This window comes from Mesoplodon bidens (genome assembly GCF_964165515.1).
Source record: "Mesoplodon bidens genome assembly, chromosome: 17".
Classification (NCBI taxonomy): Eukaryota; Metazoa; Chordata; class Mammalia; order Artiodactyla; family Ziphiidae; genus Mesoplodon; species Mesoplodon bidens.
The window spans coordinates 8,931,883-8,951,642 of NC_138174.1; the positions used below are offsets into that span (position 1 = coordinate 8,931,883).

General features: G+C 37.6%; 2 protein-coding genes across 7 annotated transcripts in view; one reads left to right on the top strand and one right to left on the bottom strand.

Moving 5' to 3' along the window:
• The window catches only part of BRCA2 (BRCA2 DNA repair associated), a 54,581-nt gene that overhangs the window by 29,160 nt on the left and 5,661 nt on the right, over positions 1 to 19,760 (top strand). For 3 of the 5 annotated variants that reach the window (XM_081214771.1, XM_081214773.1, XM_081214775.1), the window contains 12 exons: positions 1,239 to 1,648; positions 2,122 to 2,303; positions 3,061 to 3,248; positions 4,898 to 5,068; positions 5,532 to 5,886; positions 7,590 to 7,745; positions 7,849 to 7,993; positions 10,028 to 10,149; positions 12,640 to 12,838; positions 13,065 to 13,228; positions 13,315 to 13,453; positions 18,764 to 19,008. In XM_081214771.1, coding sequence (XP_081070897.1) covers positions 1,239 to 1,648; positions 2,122 to 2,303; positions 3,061 to 3,248; positions 4,898 to 5,068; positions 5,532 to 5,886; positions 7,590 to 7,745; positions 7,849 to 7,993; positions 10,028 to 10,149; positions 12,640 to 12,838; positions 13,065 to 13,228; positions 13,315 to 13,453; positions 18,764 to 19,008 — 2,476 coding nt within the window. The remainder of the gene's footprint in view (positions 1 to 1,238; positions 1,649 to 2,121; positions 2,304 to 3,060; positions 3,249 to 4,897; positions 5,069 to 5,531; positions 5,887 to 7,589; positions 7,746 to 7,848; positions 7,994 to 10,027; positions 10,150 to 12,639; positions 12,839 to 13,064; positions 13,229 to 13,314; positions 13,454 to 18,763; positions 19,009 to 19,760) is intronic. The other 2 variants (XM_081214772.1, XM_081214774.1) reach the window with 2 other exon arrangements.
• The window catches only part of N4BP2L1 (NEDD4 binding protein 2 like 1), a 36,080-nt gene continuing 29,023 nt past the window's right edge, over positions 12,704 to 19,760 (bottom strand). For both annotated transcript variants that reach the window (XM_081214786.1, XM_081214784.1), the window contains one exon: positions 12,704 to 12,812. Coding sequence is in view for 1 of the 2 variants with exons in the window: in XM_081214784.1 (XP_081070910.1) it covers positions 12,806 to 12,812 (7 nt within the window). In the remaining variant the exon portion in view is untranslated. The remainder of the gene's footprint in view (positions 12,813 to 19,760) is intronic.

Sequence of the window (19,760 nt, forward strand, 5' to 3'; positions counted from 1 at the left end):
TATACTGTGTTGATAGATGAAAAGGTATGTAAGTCCAAGTCAGATGGCTTGTCTTGGAGCCAGGCATGAAAAGAATTATTGTGCTATAAATACTAAACTGAATGTAATAAAGTGATGGGAGAGCATAGAAAAATTGGCAGCTTAGTTATGTGACAAAAGCTTAATAGGAAAAGTACTTTAGATGGAATGTAAAGAATGCTGGTTAAAGAGGGCATTCCAAATCCGGAAACAGTAAGAAGTTGTGTGACTTTCATCATGGGATTTGGCAGGCTGGGGGTGGGGTGAGGACTGGGAGGAAACACAAAGAAATGGAGAGAGTGGGACCAAAAAGGAAGCCTCCTGTATGTCATTACTTTTTTTTTTTTTTTTTTTTTTTTTTCTTTTTGCGGTACGCGGGCCTCTCACTGTTGTGGCCTCACCCGTTGCGGAGCACAGGCTCCGGACGCGCAGGCTCAGCGGCCATGGCTCACGGGCCCAGCCGCTCCGCGGCATGTGGGATCTTCCCAGACCAGGGCACGAACCCCTGTCCCCTGCATCGGCAGGCGGACTCTCAACTGCTGCTCCACCAGGGAAGCCCCTGTATGTCATTTCTGACAAGTCGAAACCTGGATAGGTGATAGTTTGTCTTTGGAAGTTTCAGACGCGATGCAACCAGATTTGTGTTTTAGAAACAGACCAGAGAGAAAATGTTGCAAGGAGATTAGTAAGGAAGTAAAGTCCTTAGTTTAGTTAGTACATGTGGTAGAGAGCAGAGAGTGAGTGGAAGACAGATTCAAGATTTGGCCAAAGAGTCATTAACTGAGAGTGGCAAAATATCTCCATGTGGATTCAAATAGAAGTCTTGATCATAACTTGCAAAGCAAACGCCTCATTTTTACAATATTCTTCATATTTAAAAACATTGGAGTGAAAAATCAGTGAAAATAAGTTTTGGAGTACACAGGTTTATTCATTCCTGTGCACTTGATCTCATCTAGGTCTATTCAAGGAAACCAGTCCAGCCATTTTTAGGTGGTAAAGTCAAAGGCTGGGAGTCAGTGTGTGAGAGATAGTTACAGACTTGGAGAGTGTGGTATTGTTTTGGAGGGCAACCATGATGAAATGCAGAATGGTTACGAGAATAGGATTGCCATGTAGCAATTGAGGATCTACGAAAAAAAATACATATTCCAAAACATTTATATATATGTACATTTACTGGTAAATAATCAAGCTTAAATATTTTCTCCCCATTGTAGCACAAGTATGGAAAGGCGAGAAATGCAGAATCCAAATTTCACTGCATCTGGTCAAGAATTTCTATCTAAATCTCATTTTTCTGAACACCTGACTTTGGAAAAGTCTTCAAGCAGTTTATCAGTTTCAGGGCAGCCACTTTGTAAGGTTCCTGCCCCAAGAAATGAAAAAAGGAGACACTCGATAACTACAGGCAAACCAATGAAAATCTTTGTCCCACCTTTTAAAACTAAATCGCATGTTCACGGAGATGAACAGTGTGTTAACAGGAATACTAATTTCGAGGAAAACAAACAAAAACAAAAAAACATAGACGAACATGGCTCTGGTGATCGTGAAAATAATGTTAATGACAGTGAAATTCATCAAACAACAACTATGCTTTTCACAAAGGGTGAAGAAGAACCTTTAGGTATTGTGTGAAAATTTGTGTTGACGTATTTTTGCCTTTCAGATGTATATTTCTTATATTAAATAACACCTTGAGGATTTTTCCCCCTTTTATGATGATTACTAATTTCAAAACCTTTTGTATTGCTTTAGATTTTTCTGTCCAAAGATTAAGTTTAAATTACTCTAATGTTTTCTTTCAAAGGTAGCTAATTGTAGACATTCTTCTTAAAAAAAAAAAAGCTATTAGACATGCAGTCTAGGACAGCTATTATTGGATTATGATTTTTATCAGGCTACTAATTTTCTTCCAAATTCGAAATAAAAATAATCTATTTCTGTTCTTTTAGAAACGTTTATCAAGTAGAAACTTTTTTTCATCCCTTAAGATTTAAAGTTAGAGCAAATTGATATATATCATTTTATAAAACAAGGGTTGTGCTTTTAAATTTTACATTCAATTTTACTTTTTGTTAATTATTTATTCTTTAATAGATTTAATTACAAATCTTCAGACTGCCAGAGATATACAGGATATGCGAATTAAAAAGAAACAAAGGCAACGTATTTTTCCACAGCCAGGCAGTCTGTATCTTGCAAAAACATCCACTATGCCTAGAATCTCTCTGAAAGTAGCAGTAGAAGGCCGAGTCCCCACTGCATGTTCTCATAAACAGGTATGCTTTTGTCTATAATGCTAATTAATAGCTTTTATAGCAATGTGTAACTTTATTTCATTAACTGGCATCTTCAAATTGTTTAAAGAAAACAAATTGATGCAGAAATGCATGAGTAAAATCATCTTGCTTCCTAATCAGCCTGCAGTGGCAGCCTCCTTCTCCTCTGCTGCCTTATCCTACTAAAGTGATCAGTGCTTCAAAATTACAATTTCTCTTTCGCCTTCAAAATGTATTCATTTTATTACTATAAGTTCTATCAGCTGGGTGTTAAAGTAGTCTCATTGAATTTAAAGTGTGAATGACTCATAACCCTGAACCTGCTAAGAGCCATTTACATTTTTAAAAGGATTCTTATTAAGCCAGTAGTACTATCTAGTTGGAATTTGGGGCAATGGAGAGGTGAGAGTCTGGGCCTCTTCAAGAGTTTTTTAACTTAAGAGGTTTTCTTAAACATTAAATTACTTTTTTATCCCCACAATGACCTCCTATGGCAGATGTAGCAGGAGGCATGTACACAAGGGGAATGGGAAAGGTGCAGCAGACTCTTGAATGTATAGGTCATTAATATTATGTAAAAATTTTTTAGCTTCTAGTAAGTAAGTTACATATTTTTATAGTGAATATTTTCATATTTAAATGAAAAACTTGGGGTAGATTCAGTTCGGGTGTGTTATAATTTTTTTTTCTGTGAAACATTCTTTTGTTTGATGTTTCTTACTCATTATCAAATTTTTCTATCATTTATTTTGTGCAGCTATATAGGTACGGTGTTTCTAAACATTGTGTAAAAATTAACAGCAAAAATGCAGAGTCTTTTCAGTTTCACACTCAGGATTATTTTGGTAAGGAAAGTTTATGGGCTGGAAAGGGAATACAGTTGGCTGATGGTGGATGGCTCATACCCTCCAATGATGGAAAGGCTGGAAAAGAAGAATTTTATAGGTACTCTCTGCAAAAAGAAATTTTGTATTAACTAACTTTTATATGTTCCATCATCTCTCTCTTCCTCACAAGTCCCTTTTTATCTTTCCTTATCTCTCCTGAACTTAAAAATTTGGCTAGAAATCAAAAGTTTATACATTGAATCATTTTAAGTACATGTGGTTCACTTGATATTCTGTTGAAATCTTTTGAAAAGTGAATTTTGGTTTGTCTTAGGATTTAGTGAATTGGTTTTTCTTAAATTAGGACATTATTCTTATAGCTTTTACAAAATAAAGACTGATAAGGAAAGTTAAGTGTAAGTTGGCCCTATCATAAACCCACACACGTGTGTATACTTGTGTGGATATTCTCTTTCATTGTGTATTTCAGTAAATATAAAATATAAAAAATAAAGTTAAACAGAAATACTTAAATATCAGTAACACCAAGTGACTAGAAAACTCCAGTGCCCTAAAAAATCAACAGTTTAGGAACTATATATCCTCTTAGGATTCTAGTGTTTATACAAACATAATTTTAAATGTTTGCTATCAGGGAAGTATTACCTCATGCCAGTGACAAGAGATAGGAAACCTTTCTCCTGTGCCCTTATTTTTGAGATCTCGGTATATCTTTCTAAAGTTTATAGTTTTGAGAAAAGTGGTAAAATATTTTTTCCTTAAATTTTTGTTATGTTTTTGGAGTATTTTAAAACATGAATGTTATTTACATCTTGGTACTTGTCCCACATAACAAATATCAGCTGTTGATTCTAGTTGGAAAAGTAACAGCTATATCACTTAATTGTATAAGGTAGACTGCATAGTGTAGAGGTTGAGTGATTACTCTGTAATCAGGTGGGCATGGTTCAAACTGCGTGTTGAGGCTCAAGCTGTGTTTTTGATCATTCAACAAATATTTATTGAGCACCTACTATGTGTCCGATACTATCTTGGGTACTAGGGATAGCAAAACAAAAAAATCTCTGCCCTAATAAATCATATATTCTAGTTTGGGACAGGGAAAGAAAATTTTAAAAGGGAATAAGTAAATGGTATAGTATATTAAAAAGTGATAAATACTTTGAAGATAAAGCTGGAAAAAGGGGTTAAGAGAGAGTTAGGTGAGGAGAGGTACAATTTTTAAAATAGAGTAAGAAGGCAATGTGTAAGGGTACTGATGCTGGTGGTTGGTAGATGGGAGGGTGGAAGTTTGTGGAAGTTCTCTTTTAATTACTTCTGTTTATGTAGTGCTGAGAGTGAGAATAGGAAAGGAGGAGGAGTTGTAGATTTGAGCAGAAAGGGCTCAAGTTGTAGATTTGAGCAGATATCAAGAAGAGAACCAGGACTAGAGAAGGAAGTTCTTAGGTGATTTCTAAAAACAATCTCTTTAATAAGAAATATATAATCTAAAATATAATTATTTTACAGTAAGGATCTCATTTTCCAGTTGAAATAATTGTATTGACTAACATGTTAAGTGAAATTTTTATTAGCTTATTTTGATACGTGTCATTTTCTAAAATTATAATATTTATTATGTTAACTCATAAAAACTTATTGAATGATCTTGTACAATTTAGTTTTTGTGCAAAGAATAGTCGGGGTTATTGAATTCAATATCGTCTTACCTGGTTTTTATTATTTCTTCTACCTTTATTTGTTCAGAGCTCTGTGTGACACCCCAGGTGTGGATCCAAAACTTATTTCTAGAGTTTGGGTCTATAATCATTATAGATGGATTATATGGAAACTGGCAGCTATGGAATTTGCCTTTCCTAAAGAATTTGCTAATAGATGCCTAAGCCCAGAAAGGGTACTTCTTCAACTCAAATACAGGCAAGTTTAAAGCACTATATTATGTAATCATATATTGTATGGGTCAGACTTCTGTGCTGTCTGTGACTTGCACATCAGAGCCAGTTGTTGGTGACAGCTGCCATCCCACACTGCTGTTCAGTTGTATAGCGCAGTTCTCGTCACCCTCCAGCCCCCTATGCTTCCCTCTTCTCCCACCCTCTCCTTAACCTCTTGGCACATGAGAAGAATATGAATTACTAATTTGATCCGCTCTTCAGGGATTGCTAGTAAAGCATTTTTGCATTTTGGGGGTTTTAATATTTAATTCGTATTTTAGCAGTATAAAACTTAATATATTACCAGCTACCAAATTTTAAATTCTCTTCAGTCTCAGTATTCAATAAAGGTATTTAATTTTTATTCTCAATTATTCAGTGACTTTTTTTACAATGAAGTTCTAGACCCACAATTTCTAAAATAATTCTTTTTTTTTTCCTTTTAGGTATGATATGGAAATTGATAGAAGCAGAAGATCAGCTATAAAGAAGATAATGGAAAGGGATGACACAGCTGCAAAAACGCTTGTTCTCTGTGTTTCTGAAATAATTTCATTAAGCACAAATATATCTGAAACTTCTAGCAGTAAAACTAATAGTATGGATACCACCAAAGTGGCCGTTGTCGAACTTACAGATGGATGGTATGCTATTAAGGCCCAGGTGGATCCTCCCCTCTTGGCTCTCTTAAAGAACAGTAGACTAACTGTGGGTCAGAAGATCATAATTCACGGAGCAGAGCTGGTGGGCTCTCCTGATGCCTGTGCGCCTCTTGAAGCCCCAGAATCTCTTATGTTAAAGGTAAATTAAAAATCAGTCACTGATTCAGTTAAATTCTAGAGAGAGTTTACATTTAAATTTTTAAATTTACTTATGCCTATTAAGGATGCTTCGTTTCTTGAAAATGTACTGATACTGTTATTAGTTTAAGTGGCATATTTCTCAGAGAGTTAAATATTTGTGTTTTTGGAAAGCCAGAGATATTTACTGAGCTAAAATAATGTAGTTGCAGTTAAAGAGCAGGAGTAAATTTGCACCGGATGTTTCATTTTGGTACCTATAGCCCTCACGTTGTTCTCATAGTATTGCTCTGCTTCCACGGTGATTACTTGGCCAAATCTCTGTTCCAGTATGATTAGAACATTAGATTTCAGTGATTCTTGGATATAGAAGACTAAAGTACACCTTTCATCTCTATGTAGATTTAAACCTAGATAACAGGACTTTGTCATGTTGAATAGTCTGTAATATTGCTATCAGAAATGACTGCTAATGTTGCACATTCAGATTCACTTTTGGGGTAACCTTGTAAAGAATTTACTTCTGTTGTATTCTGGATCACTGTAATTCAGGAAAGCATTTTAATAAATCAGTCATTTTTAAGTTAAAGAGATAATTTGTCATTAACTTGGGTTGCTTTTAGTCAAGCTGAAACAGGCTTTTGTTTTATGTTGCTTGGAATATCAAAGTTGCACTGGCTTTCAATTTTTGTTTTGTTTTTATCAAATCAATATATGTGCATAATTTCAAAACTCAAGTAAAATAAGGTATATAGCACCCCCTCCACAAAAGCAGTCACTGATGCAACCCTGCCTAACCCCCCTTCATGCTCCCCAAAGGCAGCCACTTCCAATCCCTTTGGCTGTTTCTTTTGCTGATACTGTTAGGTCTTCTTTTCACCTTCAGTTTAGACATTAACTGTTAGCTTCCTGCTATGAAAGATGAGGAGTGAAGTCGTATTCAATGTTTATATTATAATGACTATGAAAAATATTTTTTGCAACTCAGCATACAGTACACCATGATTACATTTCCTTTCTTTACAACTTACTGCTTTCCCTGGAGTTATTAACTGTCTTGTCTTTTTTGTTTTTCTTAATTTTCTTTATCCTTATTACCAACTCATTCCCACACAGGAGCCATATAGAAATTGTCTCTGTTAAAATACCTTTATCAGTTCCATTTCTTTTTCTTGGAGATTCCTTGGATCTCTCCATGTTCCTGCTCAGTTCTGAAGTGGTTATCTTCTATGTATGCTGCACAGTTATTCTTGAAATTATTTTCACCTCTTTCTGTGTTAGAAGCCCTATACTCTGGATTCCGTACCTTTCTAGATGTATTCCCTAGCTTTAAGGGCACACAACTGCCAGAGGCTTCTTGAGAAAGGAAACATGCTGTTTTTTTTTTTTTTTTTTTACAAGGTTGGCTGAATATAGAATTTGAGGTTGAAATATTATAATTCCTTCAGAATTTTGAAGACATTTCCTCTATTACCTTCTTGCTTCTGGTATAGTTTCTGTTAAGTTCAGTGCTGGTCTTATTCCCAGTCCTTTACTATGTGATCTGTTCTTAAGACGTTTTTAAGATTGTCTCCATCATTCTGAAATTTCACAATGAGGTGATTTGGTGTCAGCCGTAAAAGAAGGAAAATTATTATAAAATCTGAAATAGAATTGAATATAGGTATATATTTAACTTATAAATCGATTTATTAATTTGTCCAGATTTCTGCTAACAGCACTCGGCCTGCTTGCTGGTATGCCAAACTCGGATTCTTTTCCAATCCTAGACCTTTTCCTCTTCCCTTGTCATCACTTTTCAGCGATGGAGGAAATGTTGGTTGTATTGATATAATTATTCAAAGAGCATACCCTATACAGGTATGATGTATTCTTGAAACTTACTCTGTATTTCTTTCTTTAGAGACAATTAATTTGAATGATTGCTCCCTACCCTGTATTTCTGTTTGACACATTATTACAGTGGATGGAGAAGACATCATCTGGATTATACATATTTCGCAATGAAAGAGAAGAAGAAAAAGAAGCAACAAAATATGCAGAAGCCCAACAAAAGAAACTGGAAGTCCTATTCACTAAAATTCAAGCAGAATTTGAAGAGCATGAAGGTAAAATGAGTTGTACTTACAAGATCTTTTTTTCAGAGTTTTAGAGGCTTCTAACTGGGTGAATTGTCTTTATTTTGAGTAATAGATTTTTTTTTCTAATTCTGAATTTGAATTTTTTCTGATTTGAAAAAATAGATATTACATAGGTAAAAAGATAAGCATTGAATTGGCCCCAAAACATCTTTATTCAACATAGTGAGCTTTTTTAGATCCTCACAAATTGTCTTAGGCAATTAAACATTACATACCTACAGCACTTTTCAGAAGTCTTAATTAAACTGGCCCATAAGCTTTAGTACTAAAGTATTTGTAGCATCGATTTTTGGTATTAGAGGAAAAAAAGCAACAAGGGAAAGAGCTATCAAATTATTCTCCTCAAGCCGTTTGTCATTCTCTTTCCTCTGTGTCCTTATCTACATTATAGAACTTGCATCTTTGCTGTTGTAGTTGTTGATCTTTATGTTTTTATACCTGGAACTAGAGCTTATTTTCCCTGTGGCATCAATTTGAATAATAAAAATCATAAGTGTTTTATGCTTAAAGGACCTGAAATTTTACTTTTTTTATCTACCTTTTTCTATTGCAGAAAATTTTATGTTCTGCATTTCTTCATGATTTTTTTAAATTTTATTTTATTTTTTATACAGCAGGTCCTTATTAGTCATCAGTTTTATACACATCAGTGTATACATGTCAATCCCAATCTCCCGATTCATCACACCACCACCACCACCCCGTGGCTTTCCCCCCTTGGTGTCCATACGTTTGTTCTCTACATCTGTGTCTCAATTTCTACCCTGCAAACCGGTTCATCTGTACCATTTTTCTAGGTTCCACATATATGCGTTAATATACGATATTTGTTTTTCTCTTTCTGACTTGCTTCACTCTGTATGACAGTCTCTAGATCCATCCACGTCTCTACAAATGACCCAATTTCGTTCCTTTTTATGGCTGAGTAATATTCCATTGTATATATGTGCCACATCTTTATCCATTCATCTGTCGATGGGCATTTAGGTTGCTTCCATGACCTGGCTATTGTAAATAGTACTGCAGTGAACATTGGGGTGCATGTGTCTTTTTGAATTATGGTTTTCTCTGGGTATATGCCCAGTAATGGGATTGCTGGGTTGCATGGTAGTTCTATTTTTAGTTTTTTAAGGAACCTCCATACTGTTCTCCATAGTGGCTATATGAGTTTACATTCCCACCAACAGTGCAAGAGGGTTCCCTTTTCTCCACACCCTCTCCAGCATTTGCTGTTTGTAGATATTCTGATGATGCCCATTCTAACTGGTGTGAGGTGATACCTCATTGTGGTTTTTGATCTGCATTTCTCTAATAATTAGTGATGTTGAGCAGCTTTTCATGTGCTTCTTGGCCATCTGTATGTCTTCTTTGGAGAAATGTCTATTTAGGTCTTCTGCCCAGTTTTTGATTGGGTTGTTTATTTTTTTAATATTGAGCTGCATGAGCTGTTTATATATTTTGGAGATTAATCCTTTGTCCATTGATTTGTTTGCAAATATTTTCTCCCATTCTGAGAGTTGTCTTTTCGTCTTGATTGTAGTTTCCTTTGTTTTGCAAAAGGTTTTAAGTTTCATTAGGTCCCATTTGTTTCTATTTCCATTACTCTAGGAGGTGGATCTCATGATTTTCTTTATTGTTTAACTTCATGTTCTAAATAAATCTGCAGGAAAATGGGACTCAATATTTGATTTCCTTAAAATTATCACTAGCTCTTAATTAAGTGAATCATGAAATCATTTACTTACATGAAATCACTTTCATGTAAATCATGTAAATTTCATGTAAATTATGAAATTTACAAATTGCTCTAATGAAGTAAACTCTTTGTATGAGAACTTATTAAACCATGAATACACTAGTTTCAAATTTTCCTGGAGAACTTTTAGCAGATAAGGGGTTTATTTTTAACCTTCCTTCTTTGGGTCTTTTTTTTGTTGAGTTCTCTAGTTTTCAGTGTTCTTAAATTTATAGTTTAGCTAATTAGTGTTGCTTTTTTCCTAGAAAATATAACAGAACGATGTATACCATCACGTGCACTAACAAGACAGCAAGTCCGTGCTCTGCAAGATGGTGCAGAACTTTATGAAGCTGTGAAGGATTCACCAGACCCAAGTTACCTTGAGGTGAGAGAGTAAGCTGGCCTACAGTGAGGCTAATCTTCATCCTTCAAGGTGGAAAGCTATAGTCACTCATCTGGCCATTACAGGAAGCACTGTATTGAAATGCTGTGTTTCTTCAAGGGATGTGTACCTCAGTGATGGGGTCCTCAGTGATGTACCAAACCAGGGTGCTACATTTCTACTTCTGTACCAAATAGAGGAGGAGAGGGTTAAAAATTTATATATTAAATATGGTTTAAAATGCAGGCAAAACTTGCTTATTTTTAAGGCAAAACAAGTACCTTCAGAGCACTGTCTCAGTTTCCATGTTCTCAGCTCTTTCTCAGATCCTACCTAGAGTTTATTTCATAATCCTCTACCTTAAGGATACTTAGGTGGAAAACTTCCAGAAGCACGAAATTGTGTTACAAATAGCATAGGCTTTAGATCATGGCTCAACCATTGATTAGCTAAGCAAACTGGATATAAAAGAGCTATCAAATGGGCACAAAAGATGTTGTTTTAGGATCAAATTGGATAATGTATGTAAAGTGTACTGTTACAAAATTCTGTGTAAATGTTATTATTAGAATATCATTCCATACATTAAGGTAGGCTACTTCCTAAATTTTTAGACACCTGGGTATCTAATTAATGCAAATTCTAGGATTAGTTTGCTAAATAGGGAGGAGAGGGGAAATTTTAGGAAAACAGTTTATTGATTAATCTCATTTATTTAATGACAATAAATGTTTATATAACCTTAACTTTCTTAAATAATGGGACCTCAAAATAAACAATACTCTACTCGGAGAGTGAGCAGTGCTATTCTGAACAGAATTCCCTTATATTCCCAAATGTTACAACTCACATTCTCCCTGTGGGACGTGAGTCTGATTTTCAAGCCTGTGAGTATACTTGCTACAGTCTGTAAGGCTTTATTATGCTCTCCTGAGAAATTATTTGCCTCTATGTCTTTATGTTTGTTGAAGCTTATGAAGATAGTTTAAATTTCATCCATAAAATTTAACAAAATATTATTCTGGTTTCCTTCTATAAAATTTACTTATAAGGAGAAAGGGGGCAGAATGAGAGTTGGAGGACTAAGTTCTAGACCTGGCTCTGCCCCTGTGTAGCTGGACAGGTGATTTCTCTCTCAGACCTCCTCTCTGCCGTCTGCCAGGGGAAAGCCTGAGAGTAGCTTATCTCTAAGGTTCTAAGTTTATGTGATTCTATGAGAGTCACTGAAAGGTATCATTATCATTCTCAGAGGGAAAAACTGCCATCAATTTCTAAAATACCCTGTTAAGAGGACTTGTTTTCAGTGACAATGTTTAGTATTGTGGGACTTCTGAAATCACATATTGTTTTTTTAATTCATGTTTAACCTAAACACTGCCTATTTAGGAAGACCTTTGTAGGGCACAGGGATTTCATAATCTCCCTTCTCAGTATAGATTAGGGTATTAACATGGGTAAGTCAGCAGCAGTCTAGTAGGTTATATGTCAGGATTTCTATTTCTTTTATTTTTGGTTGATTTTTTTTTTTTAATACTGGGTGAGGTTCCCAGGAGGTTCAAACACCAATTTGCTAAATGATTGGGAGAGAAATGTAGACGCAGAGATAAGTGCTTGTAGTACATATTTGTTTAAAATTGGATCTACTGTTCCAGAGAGTTAATGAAATTATACTACAGGGGGATAAGAATGAATCCCCTTGAGCCAACCCCTGCCTATATGCCTCTGTAAATTATTTATTCTGTCTGTACCTCAGTTTCATCATCTACCACGTGGAAACAGGAATAGTACCTACCTCATAGGATTATTGTAGTGATTAAATGAATTAATACATTACCCACACAGATCTATTTCTCAAATATAATAGGCATTCAGATGTTAACCATTTATAATGTCAGTGTTGATGATTATGATTATTAGAGTATAAGTAAGGGTTGTTTCGGCCCTAGGTAAATTTTTCTTATTTATTTATTCATTCATTCATTCATTCATTCATTTATGGCTGCGTTGGGTTTTCGTTGCGGTGTGTGGGCTTCTTATTGCGGAGCGCGGGCTCTAGGCATGAGAGCTTCAGGAATTGTGGCACACAGGCTCAGTAGTTGTGGCTCATGGGTTCTAGAGCACAGGCTCAGTAGTTGTGGTGCACGGGCTTAGCTGCTCTGCGGCATGTGGGATCTTCCCGGACCAGGGATCGAACCCGTGTCCCCTGCCTTGGCAGGCTGATTCTTAACCACTGCGCCACCAGGGAAGCCCCGCCCTAGGTAAACTTGTCACAAAGATTAGTAAACTGTTTGTCACTTGAAAATATTTGTTATGTGATAAGCTGAGTACATTAATCTCAATTTTTATATTGTCACATCCTTAAAGTGAACTAAATTCTGTTGTATTTTGACCCCCATTTAAAGAGATTCATTTGCAATAGATGAGGTGGTTTGTTTCTGTTTTGTTTGCTTTTTATTCCAAAATCATCTGCCTCGATGTACTAAATGGCCACAGGGCTATTTTAGTGAAGAGCAGTTAAGAGCCTTGAATAATCACAGACAGACGTTAAATGATAAGAAGCAAGCCCAGATCCATGTGGAACTCAGGAAGGCTATGGAGTCTGCTGAGCAAGGGGAACAGATTTTACCAAGAGACGTTACACCTGTGTGGAAGCTGCGTATCATGAGCTGTAAGAGAAAGGAAAAAGATTCAGGTCAGTATGTAAAGTTTTTGTTTTTATCAATTTTAAGTTTAAAAAATTATTATTAATAAAACTATTTCAAATGGTAGGTAAAATGTTAAGAGGAGCAAAAATGGGCTACCAGTACCCACAAAAGATAATATAACCCTTAGATCTTTATTGTCCTCAGTATTTATTTTTAAACAAGACTCTCAATGATTATAATTTCTTATATTGTGTCTTTTTCCTCTTTCTCTAGTTGTGTTGAGTATCTGGCGTCCATCATCAGATTTATATTCTCTCTTAACAGAGGGAAAGAGATACAGAATCTATCATCTTGCAGCATCAAAATCTAAAAGTAAATCCGAAAGAGCTAACATACAGTTAACAGCAACAAAAAAAACGCAGTATCAACAACTACCGGTATAAACTTTTCATGATTTTTCAATTTTGATAGATGTATATTTGTTTATTGAATCTACATATACTGATTTTTTTTTTTCTTGTAGGCTTCAGATGAAATACTATTACAAGTTTATCAGCCAAGGGAGCCGCTTCACTTCAACAAATTATTGGATCCAGACTTCCAGCCACCTTGTTCTGAGGTGGACCTAATAGGATTTGTAGTTTCTGTTGTGAAAAAAATAGGTAATACACAGTGTATTTAATGGTAGCTTTTTATTGATGCTTTTGAAAAACATTATACTTTAAAATTTGTCTTCCTTATGACTCATTGGAGCTACTAATAGGCAAGTTTGGTAACTAGTGATTTGAAAGTAGGCTTTTTAAACCTCGATTCTTAATGAAAAGCAATTCTACAATATTACAAGGAAACAACTTACATCCCATTCTGTGCTACTTAATTTTAAAGAAATTGCTAGAAAATGTTTTTCATATTAGTGATTACTAGACAAATAATCATAATCTTCTGCAGTTCACTGAGCTATCAAGCCTTCACCTCCTACTTCAGTCTTTACCACTCTCCAACATCTTAGCCAAGTTCATTTATATTTTATTACTTCAGTATGACATTGCTCGTTCCTCCTTCCATACCTTGTTCCATAGATTTTATCTGAAAGCAAGTGTAAAGGCCCAACTATGTCTCAACTTAAGCACAAAAGCCTTCCATGTATTGATTATTTCGTGCCAGGCCCCCTCAGCACTTGGTTTCACCACTCTCACCTCCCAGAACGCTGTCCCTCATCCCCCTTCAGCTGTGTTGACACCTTCCTAGATATTCTTTTTTTTTTGGGGGGGCTGTGTTGGGTTTTCGTTGCTGTGCACGGGCTTTCTCTAGTTGCGGTGAGTGGGGGCCACTCTTCGTTGCGGTGCACAGGCTTGTTATTGCGGTGGCTTCTCTTGTTGCAGAGCATGGGCTCTAGGCATGCTGGCTTCAGTAGTTGTGGCTCACGGGCTCTAGAGCACAGGCTCAGTAGTTGTGGCGCACAGGCTTAGTTGCTCCACGGCATGTGGGATCTTCCCGGACCAGGGCTCGAACCCGTGTCCCCTGCATTGGCATACGAATTCTTAACCACTGCACTTCCTTGCTATTCTTGAGCCCACTTTCATCACAGAGACTTTCCACTCACTGCTGCCTCTCCCAGAAACCCTTTTCCCCAGGCGGCCACATAGCTGGCCCCCTTGGCTCCTTAAAGTCTCTGGTCAAATGCAACCTCGTAAGAAGCCTTTCCCTGAGCACCCTTCGTAAAAGAGATGTACTTTCTCTGCTCCCAGCCTAGCACTTTTACCCCTTTACTCTGCTTTATTTTTCTCCATAGCACCCACCAGCACTAGCAATACATATTTATGGGGTTTTTTGTCTCCCTCTTCTGGAATGTTAGCTCTCTAAGGGCAGACACTTTGCTACTGCTGTATCCTCAGCTCTTAAAACAGTGTCTGGTTCAGGGCAGGGTCTCAGGTCAGTAGATTTCTTATTTATCAACTGCCCTGTCACAGTTTTTCCCTTCCTCAGTTCTTTGGCTAAGGTTTATTGTCAATGTTTTCTTCAAGAAGGTTTCAAATGTGCCATATTCCATGAGTTCCTTATATGTTTGAAATGTGAACCTGTTGCTCTAATTTTGAGACTGTATTTTGGCAGGCATAATAATATGGGTTCTTGCTTCTTTCTTCCCTCAGAACTTTGTAGAAATTGCTCTTTTGACATTGAACAGTCTGGGACTGGCCTAATTTTTCCCCCATTTAGGTGATTGTCTTTATGTCTAGATGTCTGAAGAATAAGTTTTTAAGTCCAAAAGTTAAGCTGTATCTTAGTATAAGCAGTCTGTATACAGTTCTCCTGGAACACAGATGCCCTTTTAATCAGCAGATTCAGTGCTTTCTTTGTATCAGAGAAATTCTGTTAACATCTTTGAATAAATCTGCTATTTCATTTATTGGGATTTCTACTTCAAGGACAGCAGTTAGTCTTATGTTGGATTATGCTTCATTCACCATGATTATATCCAGCCTTTATGTCAGTAATTTTATTTTCTGCAATATATTGATATGTTTTATTCCTTGCTATTTGTAATGCATGCATTTGTCCCATTATGATAGTATACTGGTGTCCTCAGTTTATTTCTCTGGTCTTGCAGTCTCCTTTTTATCTTGCTGGGCTATTTTTCATCCCATATTCATAGGCAAGCTTTTATTTTATTGAGTATATGTTCCTGTTAAGTTCAACAGCATGAATCAATTTTGAGGACTTCAGAAATTTTCTTCTGTTCTTCTAGTTTTTACTTTATGGGATGTGCTCTTTGTCTTTTGCTATGCTCTTTTCCTCTTTTTATTTAACTTGGTTTTGTTTAGTTGTGTTTTAGTGCTTTGTGGGGTGTTCTTTGACTGTAGTATGTTAATATGCTACATGGTTTTTGTAGCATTTTATTTCATCTTGGTCATGCTTGGGTGACTCCACTTGTTATATTATTGTTATAGAGGGTGGGTAACTTTTATTCAATTCATCAGTATTTATTGAATGCCTTATGTGCCAGGCACTGTTCTAAATGTTAGGTACATAGCAATGAACAAAACAGACAAGTATCCCTGCCCTCATGGAGCTTACATTATGGTCGAGGAGGGAGATCACAAACAAAATAAGTAGCACATATAGTTTTCTTAGTATGGCTAAGGAAAAAAACTAAGTCGGGAGTGACAGGTAGGATCGGGGGAAGGGGAGAAGAGTGTAGCTTTAGATAGGGAAGTGAGGAAAGACCTCACTGCAAAGTTGACATGTGAATGAGAATTGAAGGACTAGAGGAGAGAGGCCTGTGGACATCTGGGGGAGGAACATTCCAGGCAGGAGGAATGGCAATTACAAAGCTCATGTTACAGGAGGATCCTCCCTGGTTCCTTTAAGTATTGGTAGAGGCCAGGGAGTGAGCAGTAACAGCTGGGAGGAGGGAGTGAAGGACCAGGTAATGGCGTGGTCCTTGCACGTACTCTAACTTTTTCTCTGAAGGTTTTCAAGTAGAGGCGTTGACAACCCCTGACGAGGTTTTCACAGGATCACTCAGGCTGCTATACTGAGAATAGACTGTAGGGGGCGTGAGACTCCAAACAGGGAAATCAGCTGGAGGCTATTGTAGAAATATAGGCAATTGAGAATAGTTTGGAGCAAACAAAAGCAATGGAAGTGTCCAGAAATTGTCAGACTGTGGTTGTATTTTGAAGGTAGAGGGACAGTGTGGATGAAGAGAGGACTCAAGGAGTGAGGGCCGAGGTTTTGGTCTGGACAGATGGAGTTGCCATTTCCTGAGGGGGGTGACCATGAGAAAAATAGGTGTGCAGGGAAGGTCAGGAGCTCAGTTTTGGACAGTTAAGTTTTAGTTGCTTAATCTACTTAGAGATTTCTACTTGACAGCTGGATATAGTTCTAAGGGAATGGACTGGGCTGAAGATATAAGTTGGGAAGTCATCAACATAAAGGTGATGATTAAAGTCATGAGACTGGATGAGGTGGCTGTGTGTGGGAGTAGATAGAGAAGAGAGCCAGGGCCTGACTCAGGCCCGTCAGAAGGTATTTGATAGCAAAGAGAGTGAGGTGAGGCTAAGAAGGGAGGGGTCGGAGATGGTGTCCAAAGAGGCAATGTGCAAAGCTCTCTGGAGACTGAGACCAGGGAGTGCAGGATGAACTCGGAGCCTGGGCTTCTTGTGGAGACAGACATGCGATTAGTTCTCATGGTCCCACAGCAGACTGTGGTGTTGAGATGAGGTGTATGGGAGAAAGAAACTTGCCAGCATCACATTGCAGCTCTTGACTTTTTTCCTCTGCTGTACTCAAGACCAATTTTCCCCTTAGTTACTGTATGAGGGCTGCGTATTTCAGTTCCTATCCGCTATATATTCCATATCCCTGGAAGATATTATCTCTGTTCTAGATCATTTTCCCTAGCTCAGTGAGTAACCTCACCTATTAATTTGCTGAACCATAAACTGGGTGGCTTAAACAACATACTGTCTCACAGTTCTGAAGGCTTGAAGTCCAAGATATTGGCAGGTTTGGTTCATTCTGAAGGCTGTGAGAGAGAATCTGTCCAATGCCTCACTTATAGCTTCTGATGGTTTGCTGGCAGTCTTTGGCCTTCCTCGGCTTGTAGATGAATCACCCCAGTCGCTGCCTTCATCTTCACATGGCACTCTCCCTGTGTGCATGTCTGTGTCCAAATTTCCCCTTTTTATAAGGATATTGGATTAGGATGTACTGAAATGACCTCAGCTTGATTTTTGTCAGCAAATACTGTTTGCAAATAAGGTCACATTCTCAGGTTAGAACTTCAACATCTTTTACAGGACACAATTCAACCCATAACACAACTGTTATCCTGTCAGTCAATCCTGATCACCTGTTTTACACCATAGCCATTTTCATTATTTCTGATCAGAAGGGGAGAAAGTAAGGATACCCATTCTATTTGCTTTTCTTCAGATTTAAGGATAACAGAATTCTTAAAATGTGTGTCATTTCACCAAGATGGGGAAGGAGGCTAGAAGCTGAGCCCTCCTGTGCTTGGTTCTATCCACAATCTTGTTTCTTTCCTTCATCACCAACTTTAAAATTTTATATCAGGATATTCCTTATTTGTATGTTTTTTGGTGGACATTTTTTTTAATTTATTTTGATGTCAAGTATGAGAGAAAGAAATTTCTATCAGAAAGTTTCAAAGTGCCACCTTAAGCCTGAAATACCAGTTCTCCAATACCCAAATCTAATCATGCTGTTTCCTAGCTTAAAATCTTTGGTGGCTCCCTGGCCCTTAGAAAATGAAACCAAAACTCCTTCAGATGCCTGAAAAAACCTTCAACCTCCTGCCTTAAACCACCACCCACATACCTCAGTTAAACTGTACAGTTTCACATTCTTGACCCACTAAAGCATTTAACATTCCTACCTTTAAAAATTCATTCACTTTAGGGGCTTCCCTGGTGGCGTAGTGGTTGAGCGTCCGCCTGCCGATGCGGGGGATGCGGGTTCGTGCCCCGGCCCGGGAAGATCCCACATGCCGTGGAGCGGCTGGATCCGTGAGCCATGGCCGCTGAGCCTGCGCGTCCGGAGCCTGTGCTCCGCAACGGGAGAGGCCACAACAGTGAGAGGCCCGCGTATCGCAAAAAAAAAAAAAAAAAAAAATTCATTCACTTTGTTTAGAATGGCCTTTTCCTTCCCATCTTGATGAATTTCCCCTATTCATTATTCAGCTTAAATGTTGCCTGCTTCCCCACGGCCTCTGTAACAGAATGTGTTGTCATATTGCATTGAAATTTTAGCACCATAAGCAACAGGTTGTTTCGGAAATCCTGAGCTTTCTCTAAATTTAGTTATTTTGATTTGTTTTTACCATTAGCATACCAAAATTAATGGCCATATTTAGAGGTTCCTTGTATTTTTAAATTTATCTAACACATATATAAATGAAGTTCGATTTTTTGTTTTCTACTTTTTGGATTTTGTTTTTCCCATTTTAGGTCTTGCTCCTTTGGTCTATTTGTCAGATGAATGCCATAATTTATTGGCAATAAAGTTTTGGATAGATCTTAATGAAGACATTATTAAACCTCACATGTTAATTGCTGCAAGCAACCTCCAGTGGCGACCAGAGTCCAAATCAGGAATTCCTACTTTATTTGCTGGAGATTTTTCCATGTTTTCTGCCAGTCCAAAGGAGGGCCATTTTCGAGAAACGTTCCACAAAATGAAAAATACTATTGAGGTAAAATTAGCTTTGAGCATTATCATGCATGTTGGCATTTTCCTATTTCAAGTCAAATGTCAAGGAAGTGGAAGCTTTTATGAAAATTGGATAGTTGACGTATAATGTAAGTTGAGATTTCATCATATGTCTATTGTTCATGAACCTGAGGAGATGCCGAGTGACAGCTATCAGGGAGAAAAGAATGATTTGAAAAGAACTGAATTAGGAAGAGGTGCAGGTTCAATCCCTGGTCGGGGAACTTAAGGTCCTGCATGCCGCGTGGCATGGCCAGAAAAAAAATTTTGTTTAATCTACATTTTAAACTCTATATCTAATATTTTATACAGGTTATACCTGTTTTTGATTTGAAGTAATACCAAATAGGAGAACAAAGTTTATTGAGTGCTTACTGTGTGTCTGGCCTTGTTCTAAGCCTGTCTCATTTAATTCTCCCACCAACGCTATGAAGTAGGGCAGTGGTCCCCAACGTTTTTGGCACCAAGGACCGGTTTCGTGGAAGATAATGTTTCCACGGACGGGGGCGGGGGAGGAGGGGGCGGGGCGCCCGTGTGTGGTTCAGGTGGTAATGCGAGCGATGGGGAGCAGCAGATCGCTGGCTTGCCTGCCACTCACCACCTGCTGTGTGGCCCGGTCCCTAACAGGCCACAGACCAGTACCAGTCCGTGGCGGGGGGGGTGGGGGGGGCGTTGGGGACCCCTGAAGTAGGGAACTGTTTTCCCATTTCACTGATGAGAAACAGAAGTTAAGCC